The 18646-nt window shown below is 41.2% G+C and overlaps 1 protein-coding gene across 2 annotated transcripts in view; it reads left to right on the top strand.

Moving 5' to 3' along the window:
• The window catches only part of CORIN (corin, serine peptidase), a 251717-nt gene that overhangs the window by 139682 nt on the left and 93389 nt on the right, over positions 1 to 18646 (top strand). For both annotated transcript variants that reach the window (XM_067735885.1, XM_067735884.1), the window contains exon 6: positions 10877 to 10990. In XM_067735885.1, the coding sequence (XP_067591986.1) occupies positions 10877 to 10990 (114 nt within the window). The remainder of the gene's footprint in view (positions 1 to 10876; positions 10991 to 18646) is intronic.

Raw genomic sequence — 18646 nt, 5'->3', positions numbered from 1 at the left:
AATTGAGTATGCATGTGGCTATTTTTAGTCCCTTATAGTTTCTTTGTATTTTGTTGCTGGAGGAGACATTTGTCCAGGTGCCAGCACTGCACCAAAGGGTCCCAGGACCCAGCCTGTCTCAATCTGTCCTTGAAAGGTATTTTTTCAAAGTTCTTTTCACAGTAAATTCTAAATACATATGTTTACTCTATTTTTGGGTCCCAGGCTACACAGTATTGCAAAGTCATAGACAATTAGTTCTAGCTTTTAGATTATCTATACATAAAATAGACAAAAATAAAAGAAACTGTGATTGAAAATAAATCTGGTTTGAGTTGAAAATGAAATTCACAAACTGTTAACTTGTATAATGACATCAGTCCAATTTGTGTAGCCCAACAAATAAGAAAAATACCATGGAATCGCTCTTCAAATCTGATTATTTTTCTTTGTTCATCTTTCTTCTAAGTCTTTCCATGGACGTCTTGATCGAGTTATACATTTAATAAAGATCTAAAGAAATGTTAACATGTATAACTTTTTAGATACTACCATATGCATGCAAGAGACTGTTATTTTCTTTCCAAATGATATATATCACTTTATTTCTCATAGGTTTGTACGCATGCATTAAATGTTTTATAGAAAACATTCAACAGCTGTCTGAAATCTGCCAAAGGTTGTGTGTATAATATACCGTCAGTATCATTTTGTGATTCATAATGAATAATCACAAAATATCTTTCGAGACAGCCTCATGTTTGCAGAAAATCTCAGAAGTGTTTTAAGTACCACTAAGTGAGAATTACTTTGTTTATAAAATAAAGGTTTTATTTCCTAAAGCAAGTTCAGAAAGTAGCACTCCTCCCTCCCCCGCAAAAAAAAAAAAACCTGAATTTAGAAATCTCTGCCTGCCTGATAAGAATCCCTGACAAGAGGGTCAACTGTAAACATGTAGTTTCTTTTCTTTTTTTTTTAAAAAAGAATTGGCATCTTTTTTTTTTTTTTAATTTATTTTTGGCTGCGTTGGGTCTTTATTGCTACGCGTGGGCTTTCTCTAGTTGCAGAGACAGGCTACTCTTCATTATGTTACGCAGGCTTCCCATTGTGGTGGCTTCCAGAGCACGGGCTCCAGGCACGCGGGTTTCAGTAGTTGTGGCTCGCAGGCTCTAGAGCGCAGGCTCAGTAGTTATGGCGCACGGGCTTAGTTGCTCCGTAGGATCTTCCCGGACCAGGGCTTGAACCCGTGTCCCCTGCATTGGCAGGCGGATTCTTAACCACTGTGCCACCGGAGAAGCTCTAAATATGTAGTTTCTAACTTGCTTATGTTCTTTAGAAACTTGAAGTTACGTTATTGCACTTATTTGCAGGAAATGATAAATGACAGAGTCCTGGTGTATATCTTACTTACCAATGATTTTTGTCAAAATTGGTTCAGAATCCTATTTAAGTCTTTTAGACACTAAAACTTGAGGTAGTAAACTAGTATATTCTTTTAATTAGACAATCCCTATTTGGAAGTTGTTTTTCTTATTTTTAAAAATTTCCCCCTCCCTCCCTCCCTCCCTCCCTCCCTCCCTCCCTCCCTCTCTCTCTCTCTCTCTCTCTCTCTCTCTCTCTCTCTCTCTCTCTCTCTGCTATTGAATGAACAAAGATTCCTTTTAAAAAAGTTTCTTTAGACCTGCTTGGCGGTCTATTTCTGCCAGTCCCTGATCATAAAGCTTGACTTCCTGCTTTTTACTCTGCTCTTTCTGTACTTTCTCCCCTGTCTAATTAGATTTAAAATCTACTGGGCAAGTTTTATCTAACTCTATTTTATACTGTGACTTGAGATGTTGAATGATGACATGAACTGCTTTCTAAACTCTATTTCCGTTCCTCTCCTATCGGAGTGCCACCAGTGACAAATCTATTCTTGTCTCCTGCTAATGATTTTTAGATAATTTTACAATGATTGATTTTTCTATAGAATGATAGATCTTCCTTCATGCTGTCAGACAGGTGATAAGTATACTTAGCTCTTATTTTCAGAAATTTAAGCTGAAGGCCAGCTGGCAATGTTTCCATTGAATCAAAGCATGGCTTTATTTCACAGCGGAAAAAAATGAGTCAAGGAGTACCTTCGTCTTAAGGATATTTAATTGGGGAAGTTGTTTTGAACTTGCTTTGAACATTGGTTTGACAGAGATCATTCCTCACTAAGAAAAACATATTATATAATAGGCACTGAGGGACTTGGAACTACAGAGTTGGACTGTAGTGAGGGGACCGGTTTTACCTTGTCTTCACAGCAAGACGGTCACCTCAGATCATAAAAGAGGAAATCATGTAGCACTTCTATTTTTAGAATATCTAAATTAAGAGCTGTTTAAGTGCATTTATGCAACAGGGATTACTGACCGCCTACCATATACTACCTTGGTAAAAAGATGTTGAAAGTTGCTGATAGAGTCATTTGCATTCTCTGCAATGAATGAAAAATCTGTGTAATAGAGCAATTTATTAAGGAAACATAAAGGATGTGTGGTGTCATCTGTGCATTCTCAGAAAAGGGGGACCAGCCTTGAGGAGAAAATGACTGAGCAGAGATTATGTGATCACCCAGAGTGGGGTGGCATGGGGGAGGGTTAGAGGTGGACACAGAGGATGGAGGAGGCATCCTCCAAGGCTTGGAAGGGGACTGGGCTTTGGCATGTCCCTTACGTAGTAGGGACTGGTTACTACTTGCTTGGGGGAAGAGGCAGGGTCTTAGAGAGGCATGGCTGCGTGGGGCAGCCGGGAAAGCTGATGTTGGGGACCGTGGCCCTGTCATGACCCTGCTGTGGCACAGACGTGATGGAGCGTTCTGTCTACTATAAACCCCGAGGGCTTAGAACCGTGAGTCCCTCACCCCACCCATTCTCTGAAGAATTGAAAGCTAAGCCCCTTCCGCAGTTCTTCCCTTGGATCCTTGTACCTCCCTAAGGAGGGAGAGGCCCCCCACAAAAAACATGCCTGAAGAATATTTCTTTTCACCTTTTTGAGTGGGGATTAATTGAATTAATTTGATTAAGTGAATTAACTTGATTTAGAAAAACAAGGTGATGTGGCATTTCTTACCTCATAGTATTAGACCCAGGCCCACTGCGTTTTCACACAGGGCTGTCCTCAGTTCATTGTGGCTCCAGGTCTCACCTCTCATGCTTATTTCTCTTGTTTCAGACCTTTCCTAAACTCCTCCATGCTATGCCCGCCCCTCTTAGGAAGTTACTCCTCTGGCGTCCCATTCTTTCAAGTCTAAATATAATGAAAATCTAAACATTCTATAATTAAATTCAGAGCTAAGTATTCATTGCCAAGAAAATGAATTAAAAGCTCTGTCAGACTTGAACTGAACACTTAAAATCTTAAGGGTGAAGGCGTTTTCAAACTTGTTTTTGGTAGCAGAGACCCATTTTCAAAGGAAATTGTACACGGACTCAAATATATAAAGCAGGTGATGGTAGAGCTCTCTGGTTGAAGTGGAGTACGGGACTCAAGACACCCCCTTAACCCATGATGTGGCCCCAAAGTCCCTTTCCTTGGTATCCTAGAGTTCATCGAAAAACCACCATTTTACCCCAGGGAATGGGTAACGTGGGTGTAGGTGTTGGGAAAATGTTAGACACATCATCACAGGTCAGTGGGGAAGATTATTTTAGGTAGAAGGGTCTTTGATACTCATTGCCCTAACATATGAGCAGATGCTACTGAGAAGCCAGACTTGTCTGGGGGTTTGAGTGAGTATCCTGCTATCACAGAGAGTGATTATCGTATTTCACCAGCAGTTTCTTCCTCTGGCAATTAAAATAATAAAATTGTAAGATATTTATTGCCTTTGAACATGTAGGACCAAGAAATAGGAGTGATCACGTGGTCCTGCTGGGCACCTTCTATTCTCAGTCTTCATTTATTCATTTAACAAATATTTAATTCCACGCCAGACTCAGGACAGGACACAACAGGGAGAAAATCTGATAAAGTTCCTTCTCTTAAGGAGCATACATTCTAGAAGGGAGAGGGTATAAGCAAACAAATACTTATCTTCTGCTAATATAAATTATATGAGTCGCAAAGTAACAGGGGTTTGTTTGTTCATGTTCTGATGGTACTATTAAAAGGGACTAGCCTGGGTGCCCCTCGCCCCCCATGTTTAACAGAGGTCTACCAGGTGAAGAAGAGGAAGAAGAGAATGAGAAGGATTTCTCACCTTAGAAGACAGGTAACTTCTGAGGAAGTCACACTGTAGTGATGGGATTAAAGGGACATGCAGGTATAAGACAGGCTTCATTTTTAGATTATAACTATATTCCTGACATTGATGATCCTCCATCCCCGAGCTCCTGTATCTTCAAAAGTGGTCATCATTTATTTGATCTGAGCCAACCTATAGGCAGAACTTAATACCACTCCATGCTGCCTCCAAAGAATGTACTCACACAAAGCATTAAAAACCGCATTTCTTTTTGCCCCACTTCCCTTGTAATCTACTGCCCCACTTATCTGTTCTCTTCTGCAGCAAAGCATTTGTCCTTCCATTCGGAGCTACCTCCTCTCTTCTCATTCTCTCTTAAACATACTCCGTCAGACTTTTGTCCTCACTGCTGCATTGAAACCGCTCTTATCCGCATACCCATTTCTCAGTTTCATCTTACCTGACTCAGCAGCAGCTTCTGGCATAGCTGATCACTTCCTCCTCTTCAATACACTTTCCTTCCCTTGGCTTCCAGGATAACATACTCACCTGCTGGGTTTCCTTCTACCCCCGGGGCCACTCCTCATCCTCTTTGCTGGCTTCTCCTCTTCCCTGTAGCTGTTACACAGGAGGTTTAATAGTTCAGCCCTTATCCATCTTCTCTGCACCATCTCACTGAGTCTTACTCTTCACTAGCCATTCCCCTCATGATCTCATCCAGGCACACCGGCTTTAAATCGATTTGCTGATGGTGCATACATGTATATTTGTAGTCCTGTCCTCTTTCCTGGACTTTGAACTTATGTACCCAGTTGTCTCCTCAGCATTTCCAGCTGGGTGTCTCTTGTATATGTCAGACCCAGCGTGTCCAGATGATAACTCCTGATTCTTTCCCCTTGGTCTTTCTCTTCCAGTAGCCTTCCTCATCTCAGCGGAGGGCAGTTCTTGTCATCTGGCTGGAAACTTGAAGCCATCATTGGCTCTTGCCTTTCACGACTTTCATCTAATGGGCCAGGAAACCCTCCTGCCCCTACTCTCAAAATACGTCCAGTATCCAGTTGTGTCTCAGCCCCTCCCCTGCTACCACCTCCAAGCCGCCATCATCTCTTCCTGGATTGCTCCACTAGGCTCCTAACTGTTATTCCCTACTGTGTCCCTTGCCTCTCTGGAGTATTTTCAACACAACAGGCAGAGATCCTTGAAAACATAAGTCAGATCATGCTACTCTTTACTCAAACCTTGTAGTGACTCTTTTTTTTTTTTTTTTTTTTTTTTGTCTAAGCTACAGAGTCCTTACAGAGCCCTCTGTGGTTGGGCCCTCTCTTCCTCTCTGCCTCATCCCTTAGCTTCTCTACCCTTTTACTCTCTCTGCTTTAGCCACATGGGTCTGTCTCCTTGGTGTTCGTGATACCTGCCAGCCGTGTTCCTGCCTGAGGGTCTTTGCTTCTGGGCTGAAATCTTCCCCTGAGGTTTGGTTAACTCCCTCCATCTTTGAAGTTGTTGTTCAAATGTCAACATTCAATGAGACCTACCCTGGTGCCCTAATTAATCTGGGGACCTGTACTACCCCATCTCCACATCTCCTATCTCTCTTAGTCTGTTGTACTCTGTTTTGTCTTTATAGCACTTATTACCTTCTGACCTAATATATAATAATTTTCTTCTTATTATATCAATTGTTATTGTTTGTCTCCGTAGACTATAGTGTCTGCAAAGCAAGGGATCTATTCTGTATTCAAGCTCTTAGAAGAGTGCCAAATTGATTAAATAAATGAGTGAGAATATTAGAAAGCAACATGATCTTTGCTGATTCCCTATGGTAGATGGAGGAAGTGATTACACCTCCCATCAACAACTTGAAATGTCCCTTTAGATATTTCTGTTTTCCAAAGGGTCTTCTCTATACAGCCCCTCAGGGAGACTCAACCAAGTTTTTAATTTCTCTCTCTCCCAAGACAATGCCCAACCGCACAGTTTCCCCTCTTTCTCCAGGGGGATCTCATTCTTTTCATACAGAGCTTTTTGATATCCATCCATACCTACTCCAGACATCTTAATGTTCAACAAAAGGAAGGGCCATCGAGTATATATGACTTAGAAGGCAGAGTAAAGACCAAGTTTAATTACTGACCGTCCACTTGGATTTCCTTTCTCCTCTCTCACCTCTTATCTTTCACCCCAATCTTCTTATCAACCTATTATGGGGAGATACAACACTCTTCCCAAGAAGTATTCTTGCATCAGCTGCTATAAGATTACACTCATTCTTTTTCATATGGTCAAATAACTTTGTAAAAGGTAAGAGCAATAGTGATTTATAGTAACTTAATTTCGAGCAGCATGTGGAATGAAGGGCTGACAAGCTCTCAGTATGGGTGCAGGGGACAAAGCTGTGTGCCAGGTCGGCTTTCTCTTCAGAGATAGAGTTGAACTTGAGCTTTAGACTTTAAACAAGGACTCAAAGTCACGATGAATGTGAGGATACTATGCAGTCAGAGACTGGTGAGTAATTTCTGAAAAAGACTCTAAAAGTTAGCAAGCAGAGTAATGAGAGAATTTGCCAGTATAAATGCTGCCCATAAGACACAGACAGAGAGGACTGATAGGGCTGGAAGCAGTTGCAGAAAATCTAAAGTTTGTTTCAGGCTATGGATGTTATTTCAGCAGACTGTTTTCAGAAACAAGACTGAAAAGAGCTGCATCCGCAGGGGTGTATACTCTTCAGAATCCATGGAATTCAGAAGTCCAGGCGATTCATAACTGTCCTCATCATTTGGACATGTAAACCAGTATCTTAGGCATAAGTCTTTGTATACTGCTGTCATTGTGTTAATATTAATTAATTGTCACATGTATAAATGTAAGTAACTTTGGTGGTGAAGCATCTTTAGTTAGTAAAAGTATCTTTATCAGATGATGATCGGTAGAATACATGCTATGTGAAGGTGGGGAAGTAGTTTTGTTTTCTTTACTGCTGTATCTGTAATTACTGCTACAGTAATGCCCAGCACATAATAGATAGTAAATATTCATTCAATTAATGAAAGGATCTTGTAAAGTCATTGCCATTGATTTAAAGTCCAATATATACCTCTTAGTGTTATAGATGGTGTTAGTGGAAATGGTGTCAAGACTGTATAGCATGACTTCACCTCAGGGAATCTCCCTTCGTCATCTTAAGGGCTCAGTCTAAAGGCTATTGGAAGATGATTGTCATAAGACAGTGAAATATGGTTGAAAAATCTCTCCAGAAACTTGTTAAGAGCTCTCTCAGTGTGTTCTCCAAAAACCGAGAGCTCACAAAAATGTCATCTTATCTGGTCCAGTTCACCTGAGGACAGACGTTTATCTTTTGTTTAGAGAGAAAAATAAAGCCAAGTTTGAACTTTTACCTGAACCTGGTACCCTTGAACTCAGCGCCCATCACTTGGCTGTGTACTAGAAATGGGGAGTGGGTATGCTGTGGAGGATTAGGCCTGGAGCCAGGACCTCACGATTCTGGGGTGGTTTTCACCTTTTCCTAACTCCATGGCTTTGGGTAGATGCTGTCTTAACCATATGATACTCTAGTTCCTCTATTTGTAAACTATCACTTACCCCAAGGAAGTTGTGATAGAATTCTTACCTGTGTACTCTATGGGGCTCTCTGGAAATTGTAAATGAGATATGTCTGAAATGCTTTGCTAGTTGAACAGTTTTTCACAAATCAAAGTGGAGATTCTGAATACAGGTCAGGAAGAAATCAAACAGAAAGAGAATGTACAAAGCTATCCTGATTGTACAAAAATAGTATTGATTAATGAAACTATGAATGTCCAAAGAACTTGCAAAAAAAGAATAAGAAGAAAGAAACCATTTTCAATGTCCTAAAACCATGGGCAGCCGCATCTCCAACCGAGAAACCACACAAAAGAAGTCAGTTTCTGATGAATCAGCAAAGACACAGGATATCGATAATCAAAACAATGCAAGCAATGCCGTATTTTAAATTTGATCCAGGTTTGATATAACCATATGCAAGAATGGCTTTATTGGAGTAGGTCCTTAAAGATGAAACCTAGATGTTCGGAGCTATTTAATGTTGAGCTTTCAGCTACATTTCCCAAGGACTCATCAGAGCCATAATGTAGGGAATGCAATAATTCTTCTGAGGCATTGCAGCTGCTGAAATGCAGACAGATGGAATTTCTGCACTCTCTACTATAATGCAGAAACAGTCTCACGATAGGATAAACACTTATTCCTTGAAAATTTTCCCTTAACCCTAGAGAGAGGTTATTGTAGAGACTGACCGGTAAAATCTTTAATGTTTTGGTTTTTCATTTTATATCTGGTTTCCTGTATACCTGTTAGGAGTCTCTGTCTGTAGCTATAGGAGTACAGTCCTGTGCTGAATCCAAGACTATACAAAACATAAGCGTGTTTCACGTCTTGGCAGTTGAAATCCATAGATGCCATTTGTATTGATACAGAAATCATGGGATATAATGGAAAACCAGACTTTCATTGTTGATATTGCGAAGCTTACACATGAATTAGCATCAGAAGAAACATACCAAATTGACTCGTACTTAATGTTCAGCAAATCGAAACTGATTCCGTGATAGCGTTGGAAAATAATCCATCAATTGCATTTTTTCTTTTGCCTCGTGGCAATATATTGTGCTCCATTGAGATGGAGGTGACTTTTGCCCATTAAGAACCTCCTGAGTGCCAGCCACTCTGCTGGGGAACACAGGACATATGAGTGGCATGGACCTTACTGCCTGGAACGTTCAGTCTGAACTTCTCTGCATTTCAGCTTCTGAGTTAAATGTTCCATATTTCCTGGTTCCCTTTAGTTAGACAACAAGGTTCATCTCATCAAGGAACATGGTTCGGGGTGGGGGGTGGTGGTGACAGTGACCATGCAGGAGACCACAAGGCTGATCCCACTAACTTTTGTGGCAGGGAGACAGAGAGTTACAGAAACACGTTTTGGGAGGGTTATATTTATTTACCGTTACTCTGAATTGGGAACTCATGAAAAAAGTTAGTTGTTTTCCTTTTCTGATTATAAAAGTAAGACATGATCGTTATAAGAACATGTGTAAAATACAGAGTAAAATACAATGAAGAAACTAAAAATTACTTTCAATCCTAATACCAGGGATGATCATAGTAACCTTAGATATACTTCTTTCTAGGCCAGATTGTATTATGCTTTTTCAGAACCAAATGCTGTTTTTAAATTTTTTTATTTTTTAAACTTAAAAAAAAATTTATTTATTTATTTATTTTTGGCTGCGCTGGGTCTTTGTTGCTGTGCGCGGGCTTTCTGTAGTTGAGTTGAGTGGGGACTACTCTTCGTTGAGGTGCGCAGGCTTCTCACTGCCGTGGCTTCTCTTGTTGTGGAGCACAGGCTCTAGGCGCGTGTGCTTCAGTAGTTGTGGCATGGGGCTCAGTAGCTGTGGTGCACGGGCTTAGTTGCTCTGCGGCATGTGGGATCTTCCCGGACCAGGGATCGAACCCGCGTCACCTGCATTGGCAGGCAGATTCTTAACCATTGCTCCACCAGGGAAGTCCCCCAAATGGTGTTTTTACACTTAAATTATCTTAAACTTTGGCCCAGGACATTACTTTTTACAATATAATTTTCAATGGCTGTAACAGTATTCCTTATTATGGAGCTATCAAAATTTATTTAACCAGTCTCCTATTATTGCATAGTTGTTATTTCATAGTTTCCTTGTGATAAACCATGATGGTGTGAATATCCTTAAATATTAAATTTTGCACTTATTCATAATCATTTCCTTTGTATGAAGACCAGAAATAAGATTTCTGGGTCAAAGGTTTACACATTTAAAAAGCATTTGATGCATATTACCACATATTGAAGGGTATTTTAAAACCCATTTCATTGAATTGACATCCTTCCATTAATGGTTTCCCTTAGAAAAATCTTTCTAGCTTCTTCTCTTACGTTCTGTGTCTGATGTAATTTTGAAACAATTGAATATTTGTTGAATTTTGAGAAGAAAAAGAACACCGTAATACTTAAAGCAAAGAATACTAAAATGCAGCCGTGTTAAGGAAGAGAATGAAAATATTATCAGCTAATGTTGTTTCACATTCCTTATGCCAAAATAGACACTGACATTTTTAGCTGGCATTTTTACTAAGACAAGTAAATAAATATATTTCAAATACAAGGCATGGGGTCTCTAAGCCTGTGTTCAAGCGTGTATCAACTATTCGTAACTGTAGCTTTCTCTGCAGGACATTGAGTAGCACTGTAGAAGGAGAGGGTTTTTTTTTTTTTAATGTTTGTTCAATAAATAATATTTCACTTTGAAATAATTTTCTGTTATTAAGAAAAATACTCCCATCTGGTATTTTTTTCCCCACATAAGTTGTGCAATTGATGAGGTGGCTCTCTTGTGCTGTGAAAGCCCACTGGTGAATTCCCTTTTGCTTTTCTCAGGTAAACACTCTTTGTAGTCTTTCCAGGTAATTTTACAATTAATGTTCCAGAAGGCCAGAGGAAAATTGGTGATCATGAAACTGAGGGAATAGGGAAGCACCTCTGTTGAATAGCAAGGAAAGGTTTTCTTTCTGTCCTTTATTTCTCCTAATTTTAAAAGGGGAAAAAAAACACACCTCTTATTTATTTTGACATTGTTTTTCTGCCCTTTTTTTCAGTGATCTGCGGAGGGGGTGAGAGCTTTCTGTGTGCCAGTGGCATCTGTGTCCCCAGGAAACTGCTGTGTAATGGCTACAACGACTGTGGCGACTGGAGTGACGAGGCTCATTGCAGTATGTGACAGGCTGTGTGGGGTTTGTCTGGGGGGACAGGGATTCCATTCAGGGGCCTGGAAACCAGCGCCATTCCATTGTCCAGTACTGACAACCACCCGGCACTTGGGTGGACTTCTTTTAGTTTGCTTTTTAAGTGAGCAAATGTGTTTATCTTCCCTCACTTCATGTGACAGCTGCGTGTTTGCACACCTTCCAAAGGCCTGATTTCATTAGGAACTCGACAGCTAGATGTGCTTTGGAACACATCAGGGACTGAAGTGTTTTTGCTTAAAGTATCTTAAAATTGGGAAAATGCTTTCTGTTTACTTTGTTTGGGTGAGGGTTTTTGTTTTTGTTTTTAAATCTTTGAGTATAAAGGTCAACTTTTTTAAAAAAAGGATATTTTTAATAGGAAAATTTTTTACCCTCATGATTTTTAGCAATTGTGACACAGAAGATGCAAAATCTTTTGTTCGTTTATGCTTCCTCTAAATCTGGAGAGAGTGACGGCAAGAACTGTTTTGAATCCATGGATTGGTAGATTCAGCCTTAAACATCCTCAGTTTACTTACCATTGATTTGATCAGTCATTTTGACTAAAACGCTGGTTTATCCAATATTGTGTTTGTCTGCTTGGGCTGCTTTACAAAATACCACAGGCTGGGCGCCTTAAACAGCAGAAATGTATTCTCTCACAGTTTGGAGGCTGGAAAGTCCAAGATGAAGGTCCAACAAAGTCAGTTTCTGGTGAGAATTCTGTTCCTGGCTTGCAGGCAGCTGCCATCTGCCTGTGTGTTCACATAACCTCTTTGGAGAGGCGAAGGGAGAGGGGAGGAGAGAGCTCTGCTGTCTCTTACTCTTCTTACAAGGGTATGAGCCCTATTCAGTTAGGGCCCCACCCTTATGACCTTTATCACCTCCTCACAGGCCCTGTCTCCAAACCCCAACAGTCATGTTGGGGTTTAGGGCTTCAGCATACAAATTTTGGGCAGACACAGACATTCAGTCCATATCAGATTTATATTCAGTTTTCAAATTGATTTGCAATTATGCAACAGATTAAAAGGAAAAATTAGCCTCAAGAATACATTGCAGGATCTGCGTCCAAAACACGACCATGTGCAATGGTGTTCAAATTGCTTTCTAATGGTTCTATGACCAGCAATAGTTACTGTGGGAAAAGCTGTGTTTTATTCCCTGTAGGGGTTACCAAGGCTTTATAAGGGCTCATCTCAGTTGCTCACCTGAGTTGAAAGATTCCTCTGGTGTGTTTGCCAGGAGGACCAACTCTTCATCCATATGAAGGGTTAGGATACTTATTTACCATAACTTTTGAAAGACAGTATATTATGGTAATATTTAGGGTCAGTGTTTCCCAAACTGGTGTCCCATAGTACCTGAGTCTTGAAAAATGCTTGGGAAAAAAATAAGTTTGAGAAATGTTGTCTATCAGATCTACTTCATAGAGAGCTACAATACATATTCGTTCATTAAAGGTTCAGATAAATCCCACAGTTTAAAAAAAGCACATTAATTTTATCTTGGTATTTCCTGAAAATTATTTGTTTATATATACCCTTACCTTTAATTAATTAATTTATTGATTTATTTATTTTGCATAATATCTAGCATCCTGTAGAATTTCAGTTAAGCCACCATATTTTTTGGAAATGTTTTCACTAAGATATTTGTATTTATAATTTGGAATTCTCTCTTCAGAAAAACCTATGGCATGTGATTGTACATGAAAAACATTTTTTTTGGATGTTTACTTACATTAGGGAGTATTGCTGTGGACTTGAGAACAAATATTCTGTAAAGCACCTACAGTAGGGATTTTAAGTGGTTCAGTAGAATTATATACAGTAATGGGAGTTACAGTGGAATCTCTTGTTTATCTCCCACTTATGGCCCATGTTATGTCATATGCAAATTCTGCATGTGCCTCTATCCCCAGTGCTGGGCTAACACTGGCTTCATCATTATGTTCCTCCGCTACATTGAACATTGCACTTTACACAGTAAGAGATTTCTGCTGCATTTGTCGAAACTGAATTTCAAGGAGTAAATTTTCCTAGTCAGTGACTGAACAAAGAAGGCAGTATTATTATTATGCAAGGTATTCAGCAATATCCTAGGAGTGCAAGAGTTTATTAAGACATGGGCCTTCTTCATAACCACACTGGCTTCGTTTGTTGAGGAAATACATCCCTTCAGAATATTTGTCTATGAAAATGCTTAGTTGGACATTGAGAGCTTTGCATGCAATTGTTCCTGACCTTCCAAGGACATCTGCCTCTGAGCTTTAACATTCAGTGCTTGTGGCATTTCAGCATGCATGTTTATAGAAGGTGCCACCCTCCTGTTGTCACCACCCTGCAGTGAAGGAGTAGTGTTAAGTCTGAATTAGGGCGTGGATACAAATCAGAGCTGGAATGCAACCCACAGATACTCCTGTGGGGAGAAGGAAATTTTGCTGGGCTTCCCACGTTCTGAGGGTCCTGGTGGGTACAGGAGGAGGATTGCCTTCCAAGGAAGGAAGGGAAGGGATTTGCTATTTGTGAGTTCCCTAATCAACTGTACTAGAAGCATTTACCTACATGATTCGATTGAATTTTCAGCGAACGAAGTATTATTCCTTTTTGTTCAGATGCAGAGCCGAGGCTCACGGCCATGAATGAATTTGCCAGTGGCTCAAAGTGCTAGATTTGAACCGACTTCCGAATGGGTCCAAATCTAACTGTTTTCTCTAAACTGTGCCGCCTTTGACTTGCCCATGTCCATAAAAGTGCGAATTTGGTGAATGATTGTACTGCGATCATTCATAAGACAGGAAAATGTCTAGTTTGGTTGCTCTATTATGCTGAGGGAGATAGTTGTCTTTTACAGGGGCTCTCCAGGTATCTGGCCTGCTTACTGACCTCCCCACCCCACCGGCAACTCATTTTGCCATGTTTACCAGTCTCTTCCTGATCAGTAAAATGGACCAATTTCTAACCACCTAGAGCAATTTTAGTGGTATAGTGAAAAGATTTTTGAAGATTAAGGGTTTTCTTTGTTTTTTGTTTTTTTTTAAATTTCTAGCTCCGTGGCTCGAGGCAGGCTACTTCTCCAGGTTTTCCTTGTCATCAAGGCTGGCAGCACAATTGCATCTCCAGGAAGCCCCACCTGCAGGGATTCGAATTCCATTGGTCTGGAGGGGGTACCCAGGCAGCAGTACCTTTGTAAAACTCCCCCAGTGATTCTCGTGTGCAGCCAGGTTTGAAACCACTGCCCTAGAGTGTGTCTGGTGTCTCTTTTGCTGCTAACATTCTATGATCTTTTTTTTTTTTTTTTTTTTGCGGTACGCGGGCCTCTCACTGCTGTGGCCTCTCCCATTGCGGAGCAGGCTCCGGACGCGCAGGCTCAGCGGCCATGGCTCATGGGCCCAGCCGCTCCGCGGCATGTGGGATCTTCCCGGACGGGGGCACGAACCCGTGTCCTCTGCATCAGCAGGTGGACTCTCAACCACTGCGCCACCAGGGAAGCCCTCTATGATATTTTGATTCTATAACCAGCTCTAGGACAGTGTCTGGTACAGAGCAGGTGCTTAGCAAATGAATGAGACAGCCTCCAGGGAAATGGTTGTCACAGGAAAAATACTTGCCACAAAGTCCCCGTACTTTGTGCCGCATAAACCTCTGTCAAATACTTTTGGAAGTCATTTGCTCTGAATTTGGGGTAACATTGGTTGATTTATTTTTGAGGACTGTGGTGAACTAATTATACTGAGTTAACTAATTATCCTAGTTAGTATAATTAGTTATACTAATTATCACACAGTATAGTGATGAATGTTATAAGGTCTTGAGTCAGACTGCCTGTCTTCCTATTTCTTCTTTATCATTTCCGGCCTCTGTGGACAGAGAAAGTTACTCAGTCTCTCTGGGCCTCAGTGTCCTCATCGGTAATATGGAGACAATAAATAATGGTAACTACCTCTAGAATTGTTGGGCAGAATAATGAATCACTGGATGTCAAGCACAGAGACCAGCGTCTGGCATGCAGTAACTCTCAAAGGGCATTAGGATTTATGGTTGTGATTGTGGCTGTGATCTTATTCTCCATGCCCTCCCTCCTCGCAACACTGCTCCCACCCCTGCCCCGCCAAAGGTCACGTGATACATTGTAGAGGAGACAAATACTACAATAGGCACAATGGTTTTCAAAGCAGCACCACATGAAGCTATGTAGAAAGGAGGCCACCCAAACAGCACAACATAAAAACTGATATTCCAAATAATGTTTCCGAGTCATCAGAAATGACTGTACCGGGCTTCCCGTGTGGTGCAGTGGTTGGGAGTCCGCCTGCCGAGGCAGGGGATGCGGGTTCCTGCCCCGGTTCGGGAGGATCCCGCGTGCCGCGGAGCGGCTGGGACCGTGAGCCATGGTCGCTGAGCCTGCGCGTCCGGAGCCTGTGCTCCGCACCGGGAGAGGCCACAACAGTGAGAGGCCCGCGTACCGCAAAAAAAAAAAACAAAAAAAAAACTGTACCTACCATAGTTTCTTTACTAAGACAGGGTGCAAGTAAATACTAGAAAGATTTCCACCACATTAATAAAAATAAAAGTTTACCATTCTATGCCGATGGAGGAAGCTTCAGATGTGTGGAAGGTTCACTTCTGTTTAGTGACAGTCTGATTATGCGGAATCAATCAAATTATTGAATAATCTTGAATTCCCACTATGTGTGAAGCATGTTCTAGATACATAGTAAATGTAGAGACTGTTAAGACATGGCTTCTTGCTTCATGACACTTTTAATCTAATCAGGGAAATGGCATATAAAAATAGAGATCATTAAATATAGTGTTTTAGAACAATATAATAGATGTCACCGAGCAAAAGAAGATTGTGTAAAAAAAAAAAAGGCCCTGTGAGTAGAGAAGAGTGCAGATCACTGGTTGCCAGCTTGGTGTGGAGAGACCTGATGGAAAAGACGAGATTAGAACTGGCCTTGGACTGAGGTGATGTTTGGATATTCCAGGACAGTAGCTCTCAACTGGGGGCAGTATTACTCCTGGGGGGTGTTTTGCAATGTATGGAGACCTGTTTGATTGTCACCACTGCGGAGGTTGGAGGGGATGCTACTGGCATTTAGTGGGCAGTGGCTGGGAGTGTTGATGAATATCATACGAGGCACAGGGTAGCTCGCCGCCACAAGGAGTCCCCCAGCCCCAAATGTCAGTAGTACTGCAGTTGAGAAATCCTCCTTTGGAGCTAGAAGTCAATAGGTGAAAAAAACCCCAGGAGGTCAAGAAGCCCGGGTCACTGTAATAATCTGGGCAACTGTGGGCAAACTGGTTAACCTCTTTGGTCATCTCAAAACGAGGGCATCTCGGGATGGAAACTGAGCTTCCATATTTGAATCCTGAGTTGAGGCAGCATGATTATGTTTATAGACTCATAGAGACTGAGCCAATTGAACGAGGCTCATGATAAAAGGCTTTCTGTTCCTTAGCTCTCCCCTTCCATTTAATGATGATTTTGAGGGGTAAACGTTAGTCATTGTGATGCCAGACTGAAATAGATATTAACAAGCAAGAACTTCAGAAGTAACATTTTGTATCAAGCTCTCTTTCAGAAAAAAGGATCTGTATCTAGAAAAACACCTACCTTAGGTTACGCAAAATTATGCTTGTATTGAATGAGAAAAATCACAGCAGGCAGCTTTTGCAGGTGTTGATCGTTGGCCCCAAATTACACTGACGACGTCTCTTTTCAGTTCAAATAAACATTTATTCCAATAAAAGGAGGCACTGTGATCTTTGCTATTTGCTGTGTATTTCTGGGTGTGCAGTGCCTTTGGTTAAGGCTCTGTGTGTTTACTAATTACACAGACCTTAGGGAGGCAACAAGTTGTTTTCCAAATGCAGCTAGTTTTGTATCTAACCTCTGAAAATGGCATCTAACCAAGAAAGTCATAACAGTGGAAAGTTGCATCTGCACCTATGTGAATAATGAGGAATTTTTTTAAATGTTTGAATCATTTTCACTTATGAAATAAGTTAATAAGTGAGCATTAATTTACAAAATATGTCCAATGAGGTGCTTTAGTATGAATTACCGGGGATCCCAGAATAGGCCACACAGAGGGGCCACGTTGGAAATTTTTAGTGTGTTCTCAGGTTAATCAGATTCTGAAAGGAATATTTGATTTCCCAGTCCTATCATCAAAAAAATGAAGTGTACTGCTTAAAAAAATTAATTCGTATGGTTTAAAATCTGTCACCCCTCCACCCTGTCTCCTCCTTCAGGTAATGTAAGTACTTCTGCACTGATGGTCAAGGTGAGGACCCTGGTACTGCTGATTCTAGCATGCCGATTCAAAACTTCTCACAAGAGATGAAAATAAAAATCAGAAAGATCTTTTAAAACTTCCTGAGGAAATGTATATATCTTGATGCACAAATTCCCCAACCCTGCTCAGTGGGCAGGAGAACCAAAATCATAACCTTTCTTGACTCAGCCTGTGTGTGTGTGTGTGTGTGTGTGTGTGTGTGTGTGTGTGTGTGTGGGGGGGGTAGCAGTGGGGTGCAGGGTGGGAAGTTAGTGTCCTCTGCTGCTGAATGGGAGGAAATAGTACGGTCAAGGTGAAAACTGGGATCTCTTTTTAGTCCTTATATTTTCCCTTATGATGGTTGTCCCAGGCGAAATGAAAAATTAAAAGTACTTACAAAATTCTGTATGTGTATAAGTGTGAGCATATGTGTATGCACGTGTGTGTTTGTGTATGTACACATACACACACCCTCTTAATGATGGCGCTGAACAGATGATCGCTAAGGCCCATTCCATTTCTAAAATGATGTCATTCTAAGAGTATTTAAGTAACTTTTTTTTAGAAGAATGCTCTTTGAAAGAGAAGTTGATGAATCATGTCAGTAACAAGTATAATATTTTGATGTGGCTAACAGTTTCACTGATCAATGCCCAAGACTTTTTAAAATAAATTTATTTCTTTATTTTTGGCTGCGTTGGGTCTTCATTGCTGCTCACGGGCTTTCTCTGGTTGCAGTGAGCAGGGGCTACTCTTTGTTGCAGTGAGTGGACTTCTCATTGTGGTGGCTTCTCTTGTTGAAGAGCACGGGCTCTAGGCACGTGGGCTTCAGTAGTTGTGGCACGTGGGCTCAGTAGTTGGGGCTTGCGGGCTCTAGAGCGCAGGCTCAGTAGTTGTGGCACACGGGCTTAGTTGCTCTGCAGCATGTGGGATCTTCCCGGACCAGGGATCCTACCCATGTCCCCTGCATTGGCAGGCAGATTCTTAACCACTGCGCCACCAGGGAAGTCCCTTTGCCCAAGACTTCTGATAATAAATTGTTATAGAGTTTGGGATGTTTATAGTAAAGAGGCACCCATCACCAGTTGTATGACATGCAGGCGTCTGCTTGAGGAGGAACAATTAGCTGTAATTCAGGAGACTGGACTGTTGACCATTAGATTCTTGGTCTTTCTCAGCCAAGCAGACTGATCCTCACACGTGCCTCCATTTCTCACCTCTTTCCTTCGTTTTTGCTATTCCCTCTATTTGAAACCTGCTGAAGTTTTCATTCCATCCACTCTACCAAAATCCTCCTCATCTTCCGTGATCCCGCTCCAGCCTTACGAATCTATTTTTGAACTTCATTCACTTTA

The sequence above is a fragment of the Pseudorca crassidens genome, chromosome 4 (genome assembly GCF_039906515.1).
Source record: "Pseudorca crassidens isolate mPseCra1 chromosome 4, mPseCra1.hap1, whole genome shotgun sequence".
Taxonomy (NCBI): domain Eukaryota; kingdom Metazoa; phylum Chordata; class Mammalia; order Artiodactyla; family Delphinidae; genus Pseudorca; species Pseudorca crassidens.
Note: the sequence above shows the minus strand (reverse complement) of the source record. Positions and strands in the feature narration are given on the sequence as shown.